The sequence below is a fragment of the Schistocerca cancellata genome, chromosome 6 (genome assembly GCF_023864275.1).
Source record: "Schistocerca cancellata isolate TAMUIC-IGC-003103 chromosome 6, iqSchCanc2.1, whole genome shotgun sequence".
NCBI lineage: Eukaryota > Metazoa > Arthropoda > Insecta > Orthoptera > Acrididae > Schistocerca > Schistocerca cancellata.
This window is the reverse complement of record NC_064631.1, coordinates 53,781,384-53,798,248: the sequence shown is the minus strand read 5'-3', so window position 1 is coordinate 53,798,248 and position 16,865 is coordinate 53,781,384. Positions and strand designations below refer to the sequence as shown.

The 16,865-nt window shown below is 44.8% G+C and overlaps 1 protein-coding gene across 2 annotated transcripts in view; it reads right to left on the bottom strand.

The window, feature by feature from the left end:
* LOC126191448 (venom dipeptidyl peptidase 4-like) overlaps nt 1-16,865 on the bottom strand; it is a 362,149-nt gene that overhangs the window by 13,381 nt on the left and 331,903 nt on the right. For both annotated transcript variants that reach the window (XM_049932327.1, XM_049932328.1), the window contains one exon: nt 8,180-8,391. In XM_049932327.1, the coding sequence (XP_049788284.1) occupies nt 8,180-8,391 (212 nt within the window). The remainder of the gene's footprint in view (nt 1-8,179; nt 8,392-16,865) is intronic.

Below are 16,865 nucleotides of genomic sequence, written 5' to 3'. Positions count from 1 at the left end.
TTTTGATCACAATAGCCATACATCAACACGATATCGACCTTTTCCGCAATTGGTAAACCCTCCATTTTAACACGGGTAATGTATCACGAAGCAAACACCGTCCGCACTGGCGGAATGTTACGTGATACCACGTACTTATATGCTTGTGACTATTACAGCGCCATCTATCACAAAGCGAAAACCGTGGTCCATCTAAAACCTTCATATTTCTTTACGTACTGCACGAATATGTAATAAAAAATCGGGGTTCCTATTTAAAAAAAAAGCGCAGTTGATATCCATTTGAGCTATGGCAGCGCCATCTTGCGGGCCAACCATAGCGCCATCTGGTTTCCCCCTTCAAGCTAGACGAGATTCGTTCTTTGTAGTTTTTTCGTTTGATGCTTATTTCGTGAGATATTTGGCCCGGTCACTATCAGTTGACCATCCTGTATATTTCAGATTGCGACGACAAGAGATAGAAAATGAGGGACGGCTAAATGGGCTGAAGAAACCCTAAAACTGGCATGAGGTTTAGTGAAGTGTAACAGAGGGGCCGAACATACAAAGCATTACACTTCATGATCGATTAAAATGAGATTCAGATACTATACCTTCTCTGGAGAGAAGATACGATTTTACTACTAAACAAAAACATGAACTAGTCAACCACGTGATTACATTAGTGAAATTATTCTATGACACTTCCGTGGTTGATTTGCGGCAAATTGCCAATGACATGCCGAAAAACTAGGCCTTAAGCACAGTTTCAATAAAATTCCCAAAATGGTGAGTGGAGACTGGGTTTGTGGCTTAAAAACAATTTATTCTAAAATAAAGGAAATCATCAACGAGCATCACGATGTTCCAAAAAAGCCTGAACTCTTATTTTTTCCTAATAGGACATCATTTTCGAAAAACTTGCTGCGTACATATTTCAATATAAGTTGACATAACAAAATGTATTACTTTCTTTTAACAGGTATTTTATTCTGTGTTTATTTCATACTGCTGATATTAGCCTTTACAGGTGTCGATATTACTTAGTTAAGTGGGGCAATACAAACATGTTGCAGACTTCAGGGGGGAAATTCATGAAATTGACCGAAAATCTAAATTTTCAGTTTAGTTATTATTTATCAGTAAAACTCATCCCAAAGTTTCAATGATGAAATCACGTCGGAAGCGCCTGAAAAATGATTAAATGTGTGACGCAACCTTCCTGCCACGCCCACCTTTTTGCACAAGATACATACAGAAGGGTGTGATACATACTCTGGTTTTATAGATTGTCTGCGACTCTGTTCCTTATCTTAGCAACAATAATAAACCAGTTGCTTTGTTAATGAAGAAGAAATTCTTCTTTTGGCACATTATAATCTGCTACAGTTGTCAGAATTGCAACTTATGACACAGTTCTTGTATTTAATGGTGAGAATGTAGGGAAGATGAATGTATTAGAGAGAATGGGCCTTAAGATAGGAAATTTCACTCAAGACCTGTTGAGAAGAATAGATTTACAGCGCCTCTCTGCAGCTGAAAAATCAGTTGAAGACCTGGTAAAGGAACGAAGGTAGAAAAGAAGAAACCAGGAGAGAAGCCTTTAAGGCAAAGAGGGTCTTCTGAAGACATGAAATAAAAAGTTAGGTTGAACTTTAAATTCTACATCTTGAAAATTGTTTTTCGAAGTTTATATGCCTTTTTTTTAGAATCTATGAGGGCTAGAATTATGAAATTTTGTACTCTTATTTCTATAAACCCAATAAATATCGTCTCAAGAGGAAATTTTGGGCATAATTTGAGATATAGGGAACAGTGCTTGGAATTTTACATGAATTTATGTTATACTTACAGAATTATAATTTATTAAAATTCTCCTATTCGATATATTCAGAAAACTTCATGAGGGAAGCTTAGATAGGCAAAGACAGTAAACAGAGAAACTTTGTAGAAATCTCTTGAATAGGCACTGGGAAAAAGGTACACATTTTATTTTTGTAAGAAAATTTTAAATTCCATAAAAATAGTTTTCGGTGCAGGACAACTGCCGCTGAAGTAATCCGTGTTTCTGAAGTAAAAAACTTTCAGCTGTATATGAACTTTTACAGGAATAAGACCGGTTTCGTGAGTTCAGATCACATCTTCAGGCGTACATCTACAAGGTAGGAATTGGAGAATCCATATTATGATAAGTAACAGATACCAATGCTAATAATCTATGCTCATGACAGTCAGTATGAAATACTCAAACGTCAGTAAAACTTTTAAGCTTTTGTATGGGACGGAGGGAGACTAAGCCATCTTGAAGTACTGTTACCCGCAACAAGCAGAGCGTCGTAATTAAAATTGAGAAGTTGAAAAGCTAACACATTAAAAGTGCGTTTACTTAATACCAGGAAGCGGTTGACAGCACCCCTCGAGTCGCCTTGACGTGCAGGGCCACATAAAGCTAAATATACAGGATTTTTGGAAATTCCCGTTGAGAACTTCTAGGACTTGTAGAGGGGAGTGAGTACATAATACAGGGTTATTACAAATGATTGAAGCGATTTCACAGATCTACAATAACTTTATTATTTGAGATATTTTCACAATGCCTTGCACACACATACAAAAACTCAAAAAGGTTTTTTAGGCATTCACAAATGTTCGATATGTGCCCCTTTAGTGATTCGGCAGACATCAAGCCGATAATCAAGTTCCTCTCACACTCGGCGCAGCATGTCCCCATCAATGAGTTCGAAAGCATTGTTGATGCGAGCTCGCAGTTCTGGCACGTTTCTTGGTAGAGGAGGTTTAAACACTGAATCTTTCACATAACCCCACAGAAAGAAATCGCATGGGGTTAAGTCGGGAGAGCTTGGAGGCCATGACATGAATTGCTGATCATGATCTCCACCACGACCGATCCATCGGTTTGTAGCAATTGTAAACGGTAAGGCTTGTGCTTTAGCCTTTTCCGTAAGATTTTCCAAGCCGTCGGCTGTGGTACGTTTAGCTCCCTGCTTGCTTTATTCGTCGACTTCCGCGGGCTTCGCGTAAAACTTGCCCGCACGCGTTCAACCGTTTCTTCGCTCACTGCAGGCCGACCCGTTGATTTCCCCTTACAGAGGCATCCAGAAGCTTTAAACTGCGCATACCATCGCCGAATGGAGTTATCAGTTGGTGGATCTTTGTTGAACTTCGTCCTGAAGTGTCGTTGCACTGTTATGACTGACTGATGTGAGTGCATTTCAAGCACGACATACGCTTTCTCGGCTTCTGTCGCCATTTTGTCTCACTGCGCTCTCGAGCGCTCTGGCGGCAGAAACCTGAAGTGCGGCTTCAGCCGAACAAAACTTTATGAGTTTTTCTACGTATCTGTAGTGTGTCGTGACCATATATCAATGAATGGAGCTACAGTAAATTTATGAAATCGCTTCAATCAGTTGTAATAGCCCTGTATTTTGAACAGAAATCCAGTCCAGAGAGGTACCATTTCTGTGCTACAGCCATTCGAAAACATTCTTGTTAGGTAGGTTTGTAAGAGGTTAGTCATTGTGGGTTGTGCTTACGTCGGATCGGCTGATGTCATTTGACATCTGTTCTACATCTCTTACCTGGCTCAAGCCTCATTTACGTGTCTGTGAGCGTTAGAGCAATATGGTTGAGTACACGTTTGCAGAATACACTGACATGGTCCTTCTGTATGGAGGCGAAGCTTGCTGTAATGGATGCGCCGCTCGTCACCTTTATCCAGATCATTATGCACAACGTCCGACCATATAACGTATCCTTCGAATCACAATTACGCAACGGCTTCGAGTGAGGGGTACCTTGTCAGTCAGCAGGCGTGACAGGTGCTCCAAGGAGCCGCCGCAAAGCTGATTTCAAAGAGGCCGTACTGTATCACGTTGAAGGGAACCCGTCAACCGTAGTTGGAGTCACGAACGATTGTGGTCGAGCTTAGACCTGCGCCCCTACGTCACTCGTTCTCCGACAGCCATGAGCATTCATTCAGTAGTGTTCTGAGCGCTCTGCTCTGAATACCATCGCTAATACGACCATTAAACGTGATCGTAGCAACTTGTTTAGTGAATTTTTATTTCGCATGCTGCGAGTTGACATCTCTGACGGTGGTGGTGGTGAGTGAAACATTCCGCGTAAGTAAGGGAGAGGAATAAATTACGGGATATACGCTTTCTTCAAGCGGAAATCCCGCATACGTGCGTACGGCAACTGCCGCTTGGAATCGTTAACAGTGCAATCCTCGTCCGTGCCTCGCCATGTGCGAACTGACATCTTTCGTGGAACGGACTATAGTATACGATGCATCGCGCGTGCAATAGATATTGCTCCCAGCACCATGTGATGTGTTGTCGATGATCAACAACTACATCCATACCACCCCCAACACTCACAGACACGTCAGCGGGACTCGAACCAGATCACAGAGTTAGGCGTCAAATAACATCAGGCAGTCAGACATAAGCAACCTGCACCATGCCTACCTTGTTGCAAACCCAGCTAGCAAACATGCTTTGCAACGGGTGCAGCACGGAAACGGCACGTTTCCGCATATGGTCTCCTACTCAAAATATTATGTACTCAGTCCCCTCCAAAAGTCCTAGAAGTTTGTAACGTCAGTTTCTGACCACCCTGTGCTTTGTATTGTCTTATCTTCAAAATAGTAGATTCGGTGCATCTTTCAAATACACTACTGGCCATTAAAATTGCTACACCACCAAGATGACGTTCTACAGACGCGAAATTTAACCGACAGGAAGAAGATGCTGTGATATGCAAATGATTAGCTTTACAGAGCATTCACACAAGGTTGGCGCCGGTGGCGACACCTACAACTTGCTGACATGAGGAAAGTTTCCAACCGATTTCTCATAACAGCAGCTGACCGGCGTTGCCTGGTGAAACGTTGTTGTGATGCCTCGTGTAAGGAGGAGAAATGCGTACCATAACATATACGACTTTGATAAAGGCCGGATTGTAGCCTATCGCGATTGCGGTTTATCGTATCGCGACATTGCTGCTCGCGTTGGTCGAGATCCAATGACTGTTAGCAGAATATGGAATCGGTGGGTTCAGGAGGGTAATACGGAACGCCGTGCTGGATCCCAACGGCCTCGTATCACTAGCAGTCGAGATGATAGGCATCTTATCCGCATGGCTGTAACGGATCGTGCAGCCACGTCTCGATCCCTGAGTCAACAGATGGGTACGTTTGCAACACAACAACCATCTCCACAAACAGTTCGACGACGTTTACAGCAGCATGAACTATCAGCTCGAAGACCATGGCTGCGGTTACCCTTGATGCTGCATCACAGACAGGAGCGCCTGCGATGGTGTACTCAACGACGAACCTGGATGCACGAATGGCAAAACGTCATTTTTTCGGATGAATCCAGGTTCTGTTTACAGCGTCAAAGGTCGCATCGGTGTTTCGCGACATCGAGGTGAACGCACATTGGAAGCGTGTATTCGTCATCGCCATACTGGCGTATCACTCGGCGTGATGGTATGGGGTGCCATTGGTTACACGTCTCGGTCACCTCTTGTTTGCATTAACGGCACTTTAAGCAGTGAACGTTACGTTACAGATGTGTTACGACCCGTGGCTCTACCCTTCATTCGATCCCTGCGAAACCCTACATTTCAGCAGGATTATGCACGACCGCATGTTGTAGGTCCTGTACGGGCCTCTCTGGATACAGAAAATGTTCGACTGCTGCCCTGGCCAGCACATTCTCCAGATATCTCAACAATTGAAAACGTCTGGTCAATGGTGGCCGAGATACTGGCTCGTCATAATACGCCAGTCACTACTCTTGATGAACTGTGGTATCGTGTTGAAACTGCATGGGCAGCTAGCTCTGTACCTGTCCACGACATCCAAGCACTGTTTGACTCAATGCCCAGGCGTTTGTTCTGGGTACTGATTTCTCAGGATTTATGCACCCAAACTGCGTGAAAATGTAATCACACGTCAGTTCTAGTATAATGTATTTGTCCAATTAATACCCGTTTATCATCTGCATTTCTTCTTGGTATAGCAATTTTAATGGTCTGTAGTATAATATGTCAGGGAGCAGATTTGTGTTTAACATTCCGTCGACAACGAGGAGCTCGGGTTAGGGAAGGATGGGGAAGGAGAGCGGCCGCGCCCTTTCGAAGGAACCTCCCAGCATTTGTCTTATGCGAAAAACTAAATCAAGATGGTTGGACGCGAGTTTGAACTGCCGTCCTCTCAAATGTGAGTCTAGTATGCTGACCACTGGGCTTTTCCGCGTGGTCAAGTAGTATGTGAATTTCATGAACGACCCCCTTAAGAAAATGTTCACGTATATAGCCTCGAAGTTTCCCGTTTTTCGATGTGTTTCTTTTAATTTTTATTTTTTTTGTAGAATTACCCGTGTATCATTTCCTGGGTCGCACTGGGTGCGGTGAATTTTTCATGGAAGTAACAGATTCCCAAACAAGATGACAAAGCCCTGAAGTGGCCCGCCCAGCCAGCCGCGCGGTCTTACGCGCTGCTTTCCGAGCGGGAAGGAGTGCCGGTCCCCGGCACGAATCCGCCCGGCGGTTTAATGTCGAGGTCCGGTGTGCCGGCCAGTCTGTGGATGGTCTTCAAGGCGGTTTTCCATCTGCGTCGGCGAATGCGGGCTGGTTCCCCTTATTCCCCCTCAGTTACACTACGTCAGCCATTGCTGCACAAACACTGTCTCCACGTACGCGCCGGCCAGTGTGGCCGAGCGGTTCTAGGCGCTTCAGTCTGGAACCGCGCTACCGCCACGGTCGCAGGTTCGAATCCTGCCTCGGGCATGGATGTGTGTGATGTCCTTAGGTTAGTTAGGTTTAAGTAGTTCTAAGTTCTAGGGGACTGATGGCCACAGATGTTAAGTCCCATAGTGCTCAGAGCCATGTGAACCTTAAGTTTTACAGATAACAGAGTTATGAGGTGTCTTTTGTTTGCATCATTTCCGAGGACTTTGTCCTGACTGATCTGAATTGTCGTGGTTTCACTGACAGCCAATTCAACTGAGTGCTTCTTAGAAGCTCTCCTTTGCTGTTCTACAAAGTTTGTACTACTAGAGCTCTCAGAATGCCCATGAAAGAGAACAATCTACATCTACTACATCTACATTTATACTCCGCAAGCCACCCAACGGTGTGTGGCGGAGGGCACTTTACGTGCCACTGTCATTACCTCCCTTTTCTGTTCCAGTCGCGTATGGGTCGCGGGAAGAACGACTGTCTGAAAGCCTCCGTGCGCGCTCGAATCTCTCTAATTTTACATTCGTGATCTCCTCGGGAGGTATAAGTAGGGTGAAGCAATATATTCGAAACCTCATCCAGAAGTGCACCCTCTCGAAACTTGGCGAGCAAGCTACAACGCGATGCAGAGCGCCTCTCTTGCACAGTCTGCCACTTGAGTTTGCTAAACATCTCCGTGGCGCTATCACGGCTACCAAATAACCCTGTGACGAAACGCGCCGCTCTTCTTTGGATCTTCTCTATCTCCTCCGTCAACCCGATCTGGTACGGATCCCACACTGATGAGCAATACTCAAGTACAGGTTTGTAAGCCACCTCCTTTGTTGATGGACTACATTTTCTAAGGACTCTCCCAATGAATCTCAACCTGGTACCCGCCTTACCAACAATTAATTTTATGTGATCATTCCACTTCATATCGTTCCGCACGCATACTCCCAGATATTTTACAGAAGTAACTGCTACTAGTGTTTGTTCCGCTATCATATAATCATACAATAAAGGATCCTTCTTGCTAAGTATTCGCAATACATTACATTTATCTATGTTAAGGGTCAGTTGCACCATTTTTTTTCCACGTACAAAACAGCATTATTACTCTACCACGCAAACATTTGGGGCTACACTCGTCTGGTATAAGACATTCCCTGGGGGGGGGGGGGGGGGGGACTGTGTCCACTGGGGGCTGAACCGCACAATAACGCTGGGTTCGGTGTGTGGCGCGGTGGTGAGGTGAGTGGACTACTGTAACCTGTTGTGGGGTTGTGAACGACTGAGGGCTACGGCGGGGATGTAGCCTCTCTGTCGTTTCTAGGTCCCCGGTTCAATACACGATGTACAAAACCACTTAAGTTGTCAATATTCCCCCGGTCCCCCCAAACACCTGTAGGTGAGCGAGCTGGGGTGGGAGCGGGAACTGGTGACCCACCTGCTGCCTGAAGAGAACGCCCGCGTCCTCGAGGGCTCGCGCCAGCATCATGGAGTGCTGGTAGTGGACGTTGTCGTCCGCCGTGCCGTGGATCAGGAAGTACGTCTTGTTGGTGAACTGCCCCGCCAGCCGCGTCACGTCGCTGCCGTTGTAGCCCGCCTCGTTGTCCTGCGGCGTGGGCAGCCCCATGTAGCGTTCCGTGTAGATGGAGTCTGCGGAACGTGCCCACATAAAAGGTAAGTGCACGCAGATACGGCTCTTTAAGTAGGTATCACTTGTTCCAGTAAAACTGACTTGCGCTATAGGCACAGTGGACCGAGTTAGTTTCTCGTTCCGTGGACCATTTTGAACGATAAATCGTCATGATAAGGAACTGGTCATTTTACGTGCATATTGCAGATTAATTTGTACATCTATTTGTACTATAAACATCACAATATATTTTCCCGTAATGAAAACAAGATATACAGATGGAATTAACAATTTCTACCCACCACCTTTGTTACACATTACAAACACAGAAATTCTTCAACAAAATAGAAGATGTTGTCAAGGAGAAACTTTTTCAATTTATTTTCAAATTTTATCTTGCTGTCAGACATTTTGTATCACTGCGTAAGTGGTCAAAATTTTTGGTTACAGCGTTGTGCATCCCTTTCTGTGCCAGAGGCAACTTTAATGCTGAGTAATGAATGTCATTTTTTTCTTCTAGTATTGTAATTACGTACACCATTGTTCCTTTTCAACTGTAGTGGACTATTTACAATGAACTTCATGAGGGAATAAATGTACTGTGAAGCAGAAGTCAGAATGCCCAACTACTTAAACAGATGTCTATACCATGATCGCGGGTGAGCACAACATAATATTCTTACAGAACATTTTTGAGCAATGAAGACCTCATTTCATAAAGATGAGTTAACCCAGAACATAAGTAAGCAAAATATGTCAGCTTACTGATTTCTCTCTCCCCAAAATTTGCTATGGTTCTAAGTGCAAATGTGGCCGAACTACGTTGTTTTAGGAGTTCCAAAAATGTGGTTTTTCCCACTTTAATTTCTCATCAATATGGACACCTAAGAATTTTGAAGTTTTCACCCTATTTATTATTTCATCACCATGTGTTATGCCTAGGGGTGCTGAACTGAATATTGTGTGTCTTTGTGAAATTCAGGGTGAGACCATTTGCAGAAAACCAGTCAATGATATTTTTGAGAACTTTGTTCACCATTTCTCCCATTTCTGTCTGTATACTGGGAGTGATTAAAATACTGGTGTTATCTGCGAAAAGAACTACACTCCTGGAAATTGAAATAAGAACACCGTGAATTCATTGTCCCAGGAAGGGGAAACTTTATTGACACATTCCTGGGGTCAGATACATCACATGATCACACTGACAGAACCACAGGCACATAGACACAGGCAACAGAGCATGCACAATGTCGGCACTAGTACAGTGTATATCCACCTTTCGCAGCAATGCAGGCTGCTATTCTCCCATGGAGACGATCGTAGAGATGCTGGATGTAGTCCTGCGGAACGGCTTGCCATGCCATTTCCACCTGGCGCCTCAGTTGGACCAGCGTTCGTGTTGGACGTGCAGACCGCGTGAGACGACGCTTCATCCAGTCCCAAACATGCTCAATGGGGGACAGATCCGGAGATCTTGCTGGCCAGGGTAGTTGACTTACACCTTCTAGAGCACGTTGGGTGGCACGGGATACATGCGGACGTGCATTGTCCTGTTGGAACAGCAAGTTCCCTTGCCGGTCTAGGAATGGTAGAACGATGGGTTCGATGACGGTTTGGATGTACCGTGCACTATTCAGTGTCCCCTCGACGATCACCAGTGGTGCACGGCCAGTGTAGGAAATCGCTCCCCACACCATGATGCCGGGTGTTGGCCCTGTGTGCCTCGGTCGTATGCAGTCCTGATTGTGGCGCTCACCTGCACGGCGCCAAACACGCATACGACCATCATTGGCACCAAGGCAGAAGCGACTCTCATCGCTGAAGACGACATGTATCCATTCGTCCCTCCATTCACGCCTGTCGCGACACCACTGGAGGCGGGCTGCACGATGTTGGGGCGTGAGCGGAAGACGGCCTAACGGTGTGCAGGACCGTAGCCCAGCTTCATGGAGACGGTTGCGAATGGTCCTCGCCGATACCCCAGGAGCAATAGTGTCCCTAATTTGCTGGGAAGTGGCGGTGCGGTCCCCTACGGCACTGCGTAGGATCCTACGGTCTTGGCGTGCATCCGTGCGTCGCTGCGGTCCGGTCCCAGGTCGACGGGCACGTGCACCTTCCGCCGACCACTGGCGACAACATCGATGTACTGTGGAGACCTCACGCCCCACATGTTGTGCAATTCGGCGGTACGTCCACCCGGCCTCCCGCATGCCCACTATACGCCCTCGCTCAAAGTCCGTCAACTGCACATACGGTTCACGTCCACGCTGTCGCGGCATGCTACCAGTGTTAAAGACTGCGATGGAGCTCCGTATGCCACGGCAAACTGGCTGACACTGACGGCGGCGGTGCACAAATGCTGCGCAGCTAGCGCCATTCGACGGCCAACACCGCGGTTCCTGGTGTGTCCGCTGTGCCGTGCGTGTGATCATTGCTTGTACAGCCCTCTCGCAGTGTCCGGAGCAAGTATGGTGGGTCTGACACACCGGTGTCAATGTGTTCTTTTTTCCATTTGCAGGAGTGTAATTCTGCTTGTTGTACATTAGTAACGAACTAACATAAATGTGTAATAAATGCAAACATGATCCGTACTAAGCTGTAATGCGATGGCCTGTCAGGGTGGCCGAGCGGTTCTAGGCGCTACAGTCTGGAACCGCGCGACCGCTACGGTCGTAGGTTCGAATCCTTCCTCGGGCATGGATGTGAGTGACGTCGTTAGGTTAGTTAGGTTTAAGTAGTTCCAAGTTCTACCCCTAGACCTCAGAAGTTAAGTCCCATAGTGCTCAGAGCCATTTGAACCATTTTTTTTGTACTGTGATGTTTGTTTAATCGTGCGATTAGTTAATTTCGACTAAGCGCCATTGTCAAGCACATTTGTAACATCTGTATTTCACGTCAATTTGAAATGACTCTTAATTACATGTAAAAAGTAGCCATATTCCGCCATCCTACACAAGAATCCACACTACAGTGACACTTTTTCAACTGCATTGTGGATCCTATCGTAAAATGACGGAGTATGGTTGGTTGTTTGATTTAGAGGAGGACACCAAACAGCGAGGTCATCAATCTCATCGGACTGGGGAACAATGTCTGCCGTGACCTTTCAAAGAAACCATCCCTGCATTTGCCTGAAGCGATCTAGAGAAATCACCGAAAACCTAAATCAGGATGGCTGGACGCGGGTTTGAACCCCCCCCCCCCCCCCCCGAATACGAGTCCAGAGTGCTAGCCACTGCGCCACCCTCGCTTGGTGACGGAATATAGCTGCTTTTTACTTGTAATTAAGAGTGAAAATGATATGAAATACAGACGTTACAAATGTGCTTAACAATGACGCTTAGTGGAAATTTGTAGCTAGTTGCACAATTAAATAAACATCACATTACAGCCTACTACGGACCATATTTACGTTTATTAAGCATCTGGAGGCTGTGCTCTCCACAAATACCTAATTTTAACTGTAATGTTCTGGAAGATTAATACTGTGTGCCGAACCGAGTCTCGAACCGGGGAAACTTTGCCTTTTTCTGGCATATGAGGTGTGTGAGAAGAGTGATGAGACTGGAAAGACAGCGAACGATCTGACAACACTGTGTCGTTCTACTTGTGTAGACTAGAGATGGGCAAAACTGTTCTTTTCAGAGATCGGATCAGAACTGTTCACTCCCTGAAATGAATTAGATCTTTTTCATGACTCACCACTCATTTATGATAGAAAATAAATGGAAGGCACATTGCCCTTTAAACTTGGTTTATTCCAGTACTATACCTGTATTTTGATCTTATTTGATCCTATTTTGAAGTAACACAGATAATGAGCAAGAATTTTGTGTTGTTTATTGAAATTTCCACGATATGACAAAGTTTTTGATTATTGATTTATTTTGCACTATCGTGGTTTTTTGGGTGATCGGAAAATTTTGTAACTTGAGATTTACATTAACAATATATTTGGCTATAACGTATTAAAATTTCATTAACCTCATACAAATACATCGCAAGCCATATATTTTTAAAATGAACGTTTCCTTCCGAAGACGCCTAAAATAGCAAAATCCGTACCAGAATAAGAAAAAAAAATATAAATTTGACTGTAAAATGAAAGTGCTGCATATAGCCTTACGCAGAATAAAACAAGGAAAATATTGGTGTATCACATTTTGCGATACGTTTATCGGTTCGCTCGTAATTAAAGCGTAAATTCGAGTGTCCATAATAAAAATCCTATAGTAAGAGGAGTCGTCAGGAACCTAATCTGATCAGTTTAAACAAATAAAAATAAAATAAAAACAAATGATGTATACATAACATAATAATGTAATATACATAGCGGTATTACTACAAAGAACAATATCCAGTAGAGACGAACTCCGATGCAGAAGCACTGAGTCGAGCAGGTCGAGCCGCGAGCTGTATTACTGCGTGAGCTAAGACCGCAGAGACCAGAGTGACACCGGAGTTGCTTTGCTTAACGCTCTGTCTAGAGTCGAGAACGGTGGGGTGAGCGTTGAGCGGGCGAGTTCCGAGGGTGGGGGGAGCGGTGAACTCACCCGCTCCGAGACAAATCATCCGTTCCCTTGCGAGCAGGTTGTTGCAAGTAGTTCCTATGCTATCCGCTAGGTGGCTCTCTGTCCTGTTGCTCGCATGAACTGCCCAGAGGGCAGGACGTGCGACTGAAACGATCGCCGACAGAGGACAGAGTGCGATGCGAAGTTAAGCTGCGCCAGACACTGCACGCGGTAGATGACGCACAGAGACGGCACGGCATATGTGAAACAAAATCCGATGGGGCACTGCACAATGCAGGCAGCCAAGGTAGAAGCAGGGCAGAGGCCGGCGCTGGCTGTGTTGTGTGGCACGCACTGTGCTGTGACCAGCAGAAGCGCTGCTGATATGCTCTGTCTCTTTCTCTCTCTCTCTCTCTCTCTCTCTCTCTCTCTCTCTCTCTCTCTCTCTCTCTCTCTCCTGTGGGAAACGTTCTTTTTTTCTGAATCACTGATTGTTCACTCCTTTGAAAGATTCAACTCTATGAATCAGTTCAAGAGCGGATCCCCCATCTCTAGTGTAGACTGCTGTGTTCATCGCTTCTAGGTGTTCAGTCCGAGTTTCAGCTCCCTACTATCATCACGGGATTCTTGATAGCGCCATCAATGAAGTTTTTTTTTTTTCAAAGTGTTGCGTAAATGGATCGGCGGAATTAAGAGTAAAGTTTTGTTAGAAATTTCTGTATTAAACTTGGGCGATTCTTGAGTGTGTGCTTTTTAGAAATTGAAACAGGCCTTATCAAGAGCACAAGCTTTTCGCTGGCACGAACCAATTTTGGGAGGCCGAGAACACGTCCGAAGCTGAACCCCGCTCATTTTGACCTTCAACTTCGAAAGCCGACGAAAAATGTCGAAAGTGTGCGTGCTCTTGTGAGATCAGATTGACGTTTAACACTAAGGATGATGGGGACTAGTTGAGCAGTTTCACTGTACATCACATCATCACCGAGGTTTAGCCCATGGGAATCGTTTGTACCAAAATGATGCTGAAAAATCTCTGATGAGCAGAAGGATAATGGAAGAATCGAGTGTGTTGGATCTTCTGGAGAGGATTTGCAATGACCACGAATGGCTCAATCATGTGGTCACACGTAGTGAATCCTGGGTCCTGAGACAAAGTGGGGAAGTGAGAAGTGGCACACTGACGTCTTCTCGGTATAAAAACAAAGCTCCAACGAGGAAATCTGATTCCAAAGCAACGCTGATTTACGTTTTGGACAGATGCGATATCCTGCATAAAGAATTTGTTCGGTCAGGAAAAACTGTCAACCAAGGGTTTGACAAAGGTGCCCTTGGAAAGCTAGGGAAAAGGGAGAATGGAATGAGACCAGACAATGCAGAGAAGAGGGTGCAACATCACCGCAACGCCCCATATCAGGCGGCCACCTTCGAACACGGAATTTTTCTCCTCAAAAGGAATTCCTGGTGTTCCACAGCTCCACTGTTCACCTCATCTGATTTCTTGTAACATTTCTGAGAAATGTCTTAAAAGGACGTCATTTTGGGACTCTCGAGAACGTTCAAAATAACATGACCGACATGTTGACCCTTTCAGCGCTGCTGCCAACGCTGGGAACAACGACACCGCCGGTGTATACCTGATGAAGGAAACTACTTTGAAGGCGACAATATCGTTGTTTCAAAAAAAATTAATAAAATCTTTGGTAGACAAAAAGTTGCTCTCAGTTTTCTCACATACCTCATATGCTCTCCCGACTGAGCTGTACTGGCACGACTCACTGTTCACAGCTTTACTTTTGCTAGTACCTGTCTCCGCTGCAGAGAGAAAGTCCTGTCTGGAAATATTTCTCCTAGGTTTAAGCTGTGGCTGAGCCGTTTCTGTGAAAGATCTTTTGTGCTAGGAGTGATGCTCCCACAAGGTACGCAGAAGAACTACTGTGAAGTTTGGGCAGTAGGAGATGAGATACCGGTGTGGAAGTAGAGCTGTTTCCGTTGTTTGTGAATCTTGCCTGGATAGCTCACTCAGTAGAGCATTTGCTTGCGAAAAGCTAAGATCTGTGGTTTGATTCCCAGTCCGACACACAGCTTTAATATGGCGTAAAGTTTCAAATTGGCACACACTCAGCTGAATGAAAATTCTTCACAAGGAAGTCGGAGTTGTATCACGTGTAACCCAAGTAACCCAGTTTCTAAAGCCACTGAAATGACTAGAACTATTTTGAAATGTGAGCGCCGTTAGTGATCGATATTTTGGTCACGATAATATGCAGTTAAATATTTCCCCAGTCCTTATAATGAGGAAAGTTGTCGAGATGATACTACAGCCAAAATTGGAAAAGGGTAAGACCAGGGTACAGACCTATATCGCCACCATTTTCAATGTTTTTTCATCGAAAAGGAAAAACATGTCAAAGTGAATGAAATCACCATTCATCGCATAAGACTCATACATGATGTATCAGTATAGCTGATGGTAAAGAAAACAAATACACAGTATGGATTCTAAATTTTCGGCATTTATGAAAGGTTTAATTAAAACTAACAGTAAAAGAAATATTACAGTACGAAATTCAAAAATGGCAAGGAAACTTTGAATTAAAATTGAAGGAAAGAAACATCCGAATTTGATAAATTTTGTGCTTACGCATCCTAATTACCGAAGATAAAAAGCAGCATGAAATCCGAGACTTTCAACCCCAACGTGTTTTAAATGAAAGAGCAAACTACAATTTCTATAAAATTATTCTCGGTATGTGACAACGTCATTTCTAGTAAAAATAGTACCACACACACACACACACACACACACACACACACACACACACACACACACACACACACACACACACACACACACGAGAGAGATCGTCCGCCGCTCGTGGTCTCGCGGTAGCGTTCTCGCTTCCCGAGCACGGGGTCTCGGGTTCGATTCCCGGCGGGGTCAGGGATTTTCACCTGCCTCGAGATGACTGGGTGTTTGTGTTGTCCTCATCATTTCATCATCATCCAGGAAAGTGGCGAAATTGGACTGAGCAAAGATTGGGAAATTGTACGGGCGCTGATAACCACGCAGTTGAGCGCCCACAAACCAAACATCATCATCACACACGAGAGAGAGAGAGAGAGAGAGAGAGAGAGAGAGAGAGAGAGAGAGAGAGAGAGAGAGACGATTTTTTAAAATGACTTTGGCCTCAAAAGATGCACACTCTTACATGACAGCTACTAGGGCGATACTGAAAGTCATTAAAATTCCAGTTTCAGCCCTGTAACAAAAACGACTAGAGGATCGCAATCTACAGCCGTTACACCAGGTTCCCGTATTGTAGGCCGTGATGACATACGAACGGAACGAAGAAAGCTGTATGGTCCAAAAACTCGTGAATGGCTAGTGAGGATGCTGAACAGATGTTTTGAAACATTTCAGATTCCTAAACTGTGGAGGTAAGCACAAGTAGTAGATTACTAAAGCCAGGCAAAGAGCCAAATGCCGGCCGGAGTAGCCGAGCGGTTCTAGGCAATACAGTCTGGAACCGCGAGACCGCTGCGGTTGCAGGTTCGAATCCTGCCTCAGGCATGGATGTGTGTGATGTCCTTACGTTAGTTAGGTTTAAGTAGTTCTACGTTCTATGGGACTGATGACCTCAGAAATTAAGTCCCATAGTGCTCAGAGCCATTTGAATCATCTGAAAGAGCCAAATGAGCCATAAAATTTTCTATTTCCTTAACATATGATGTACATAAGTTATTTGAAAGATTAATTCCGTCACGAGTAACACCAAGAATCGATACAAAATTTATCCTTGAACAAGCTGGATTTAGACCAGGCAATGCGTGTTGTAGTCAAATATTAAATCTTATAACACATTGAAGATGGGTTTGTTGCACTTCCTGCTATGTGTAATACAGTGAACCATCAACGACTACGAAATGACAAAGGGCATTTGACTGACTTACATATTAAGAGGCATGTTGCAAAATCAAAG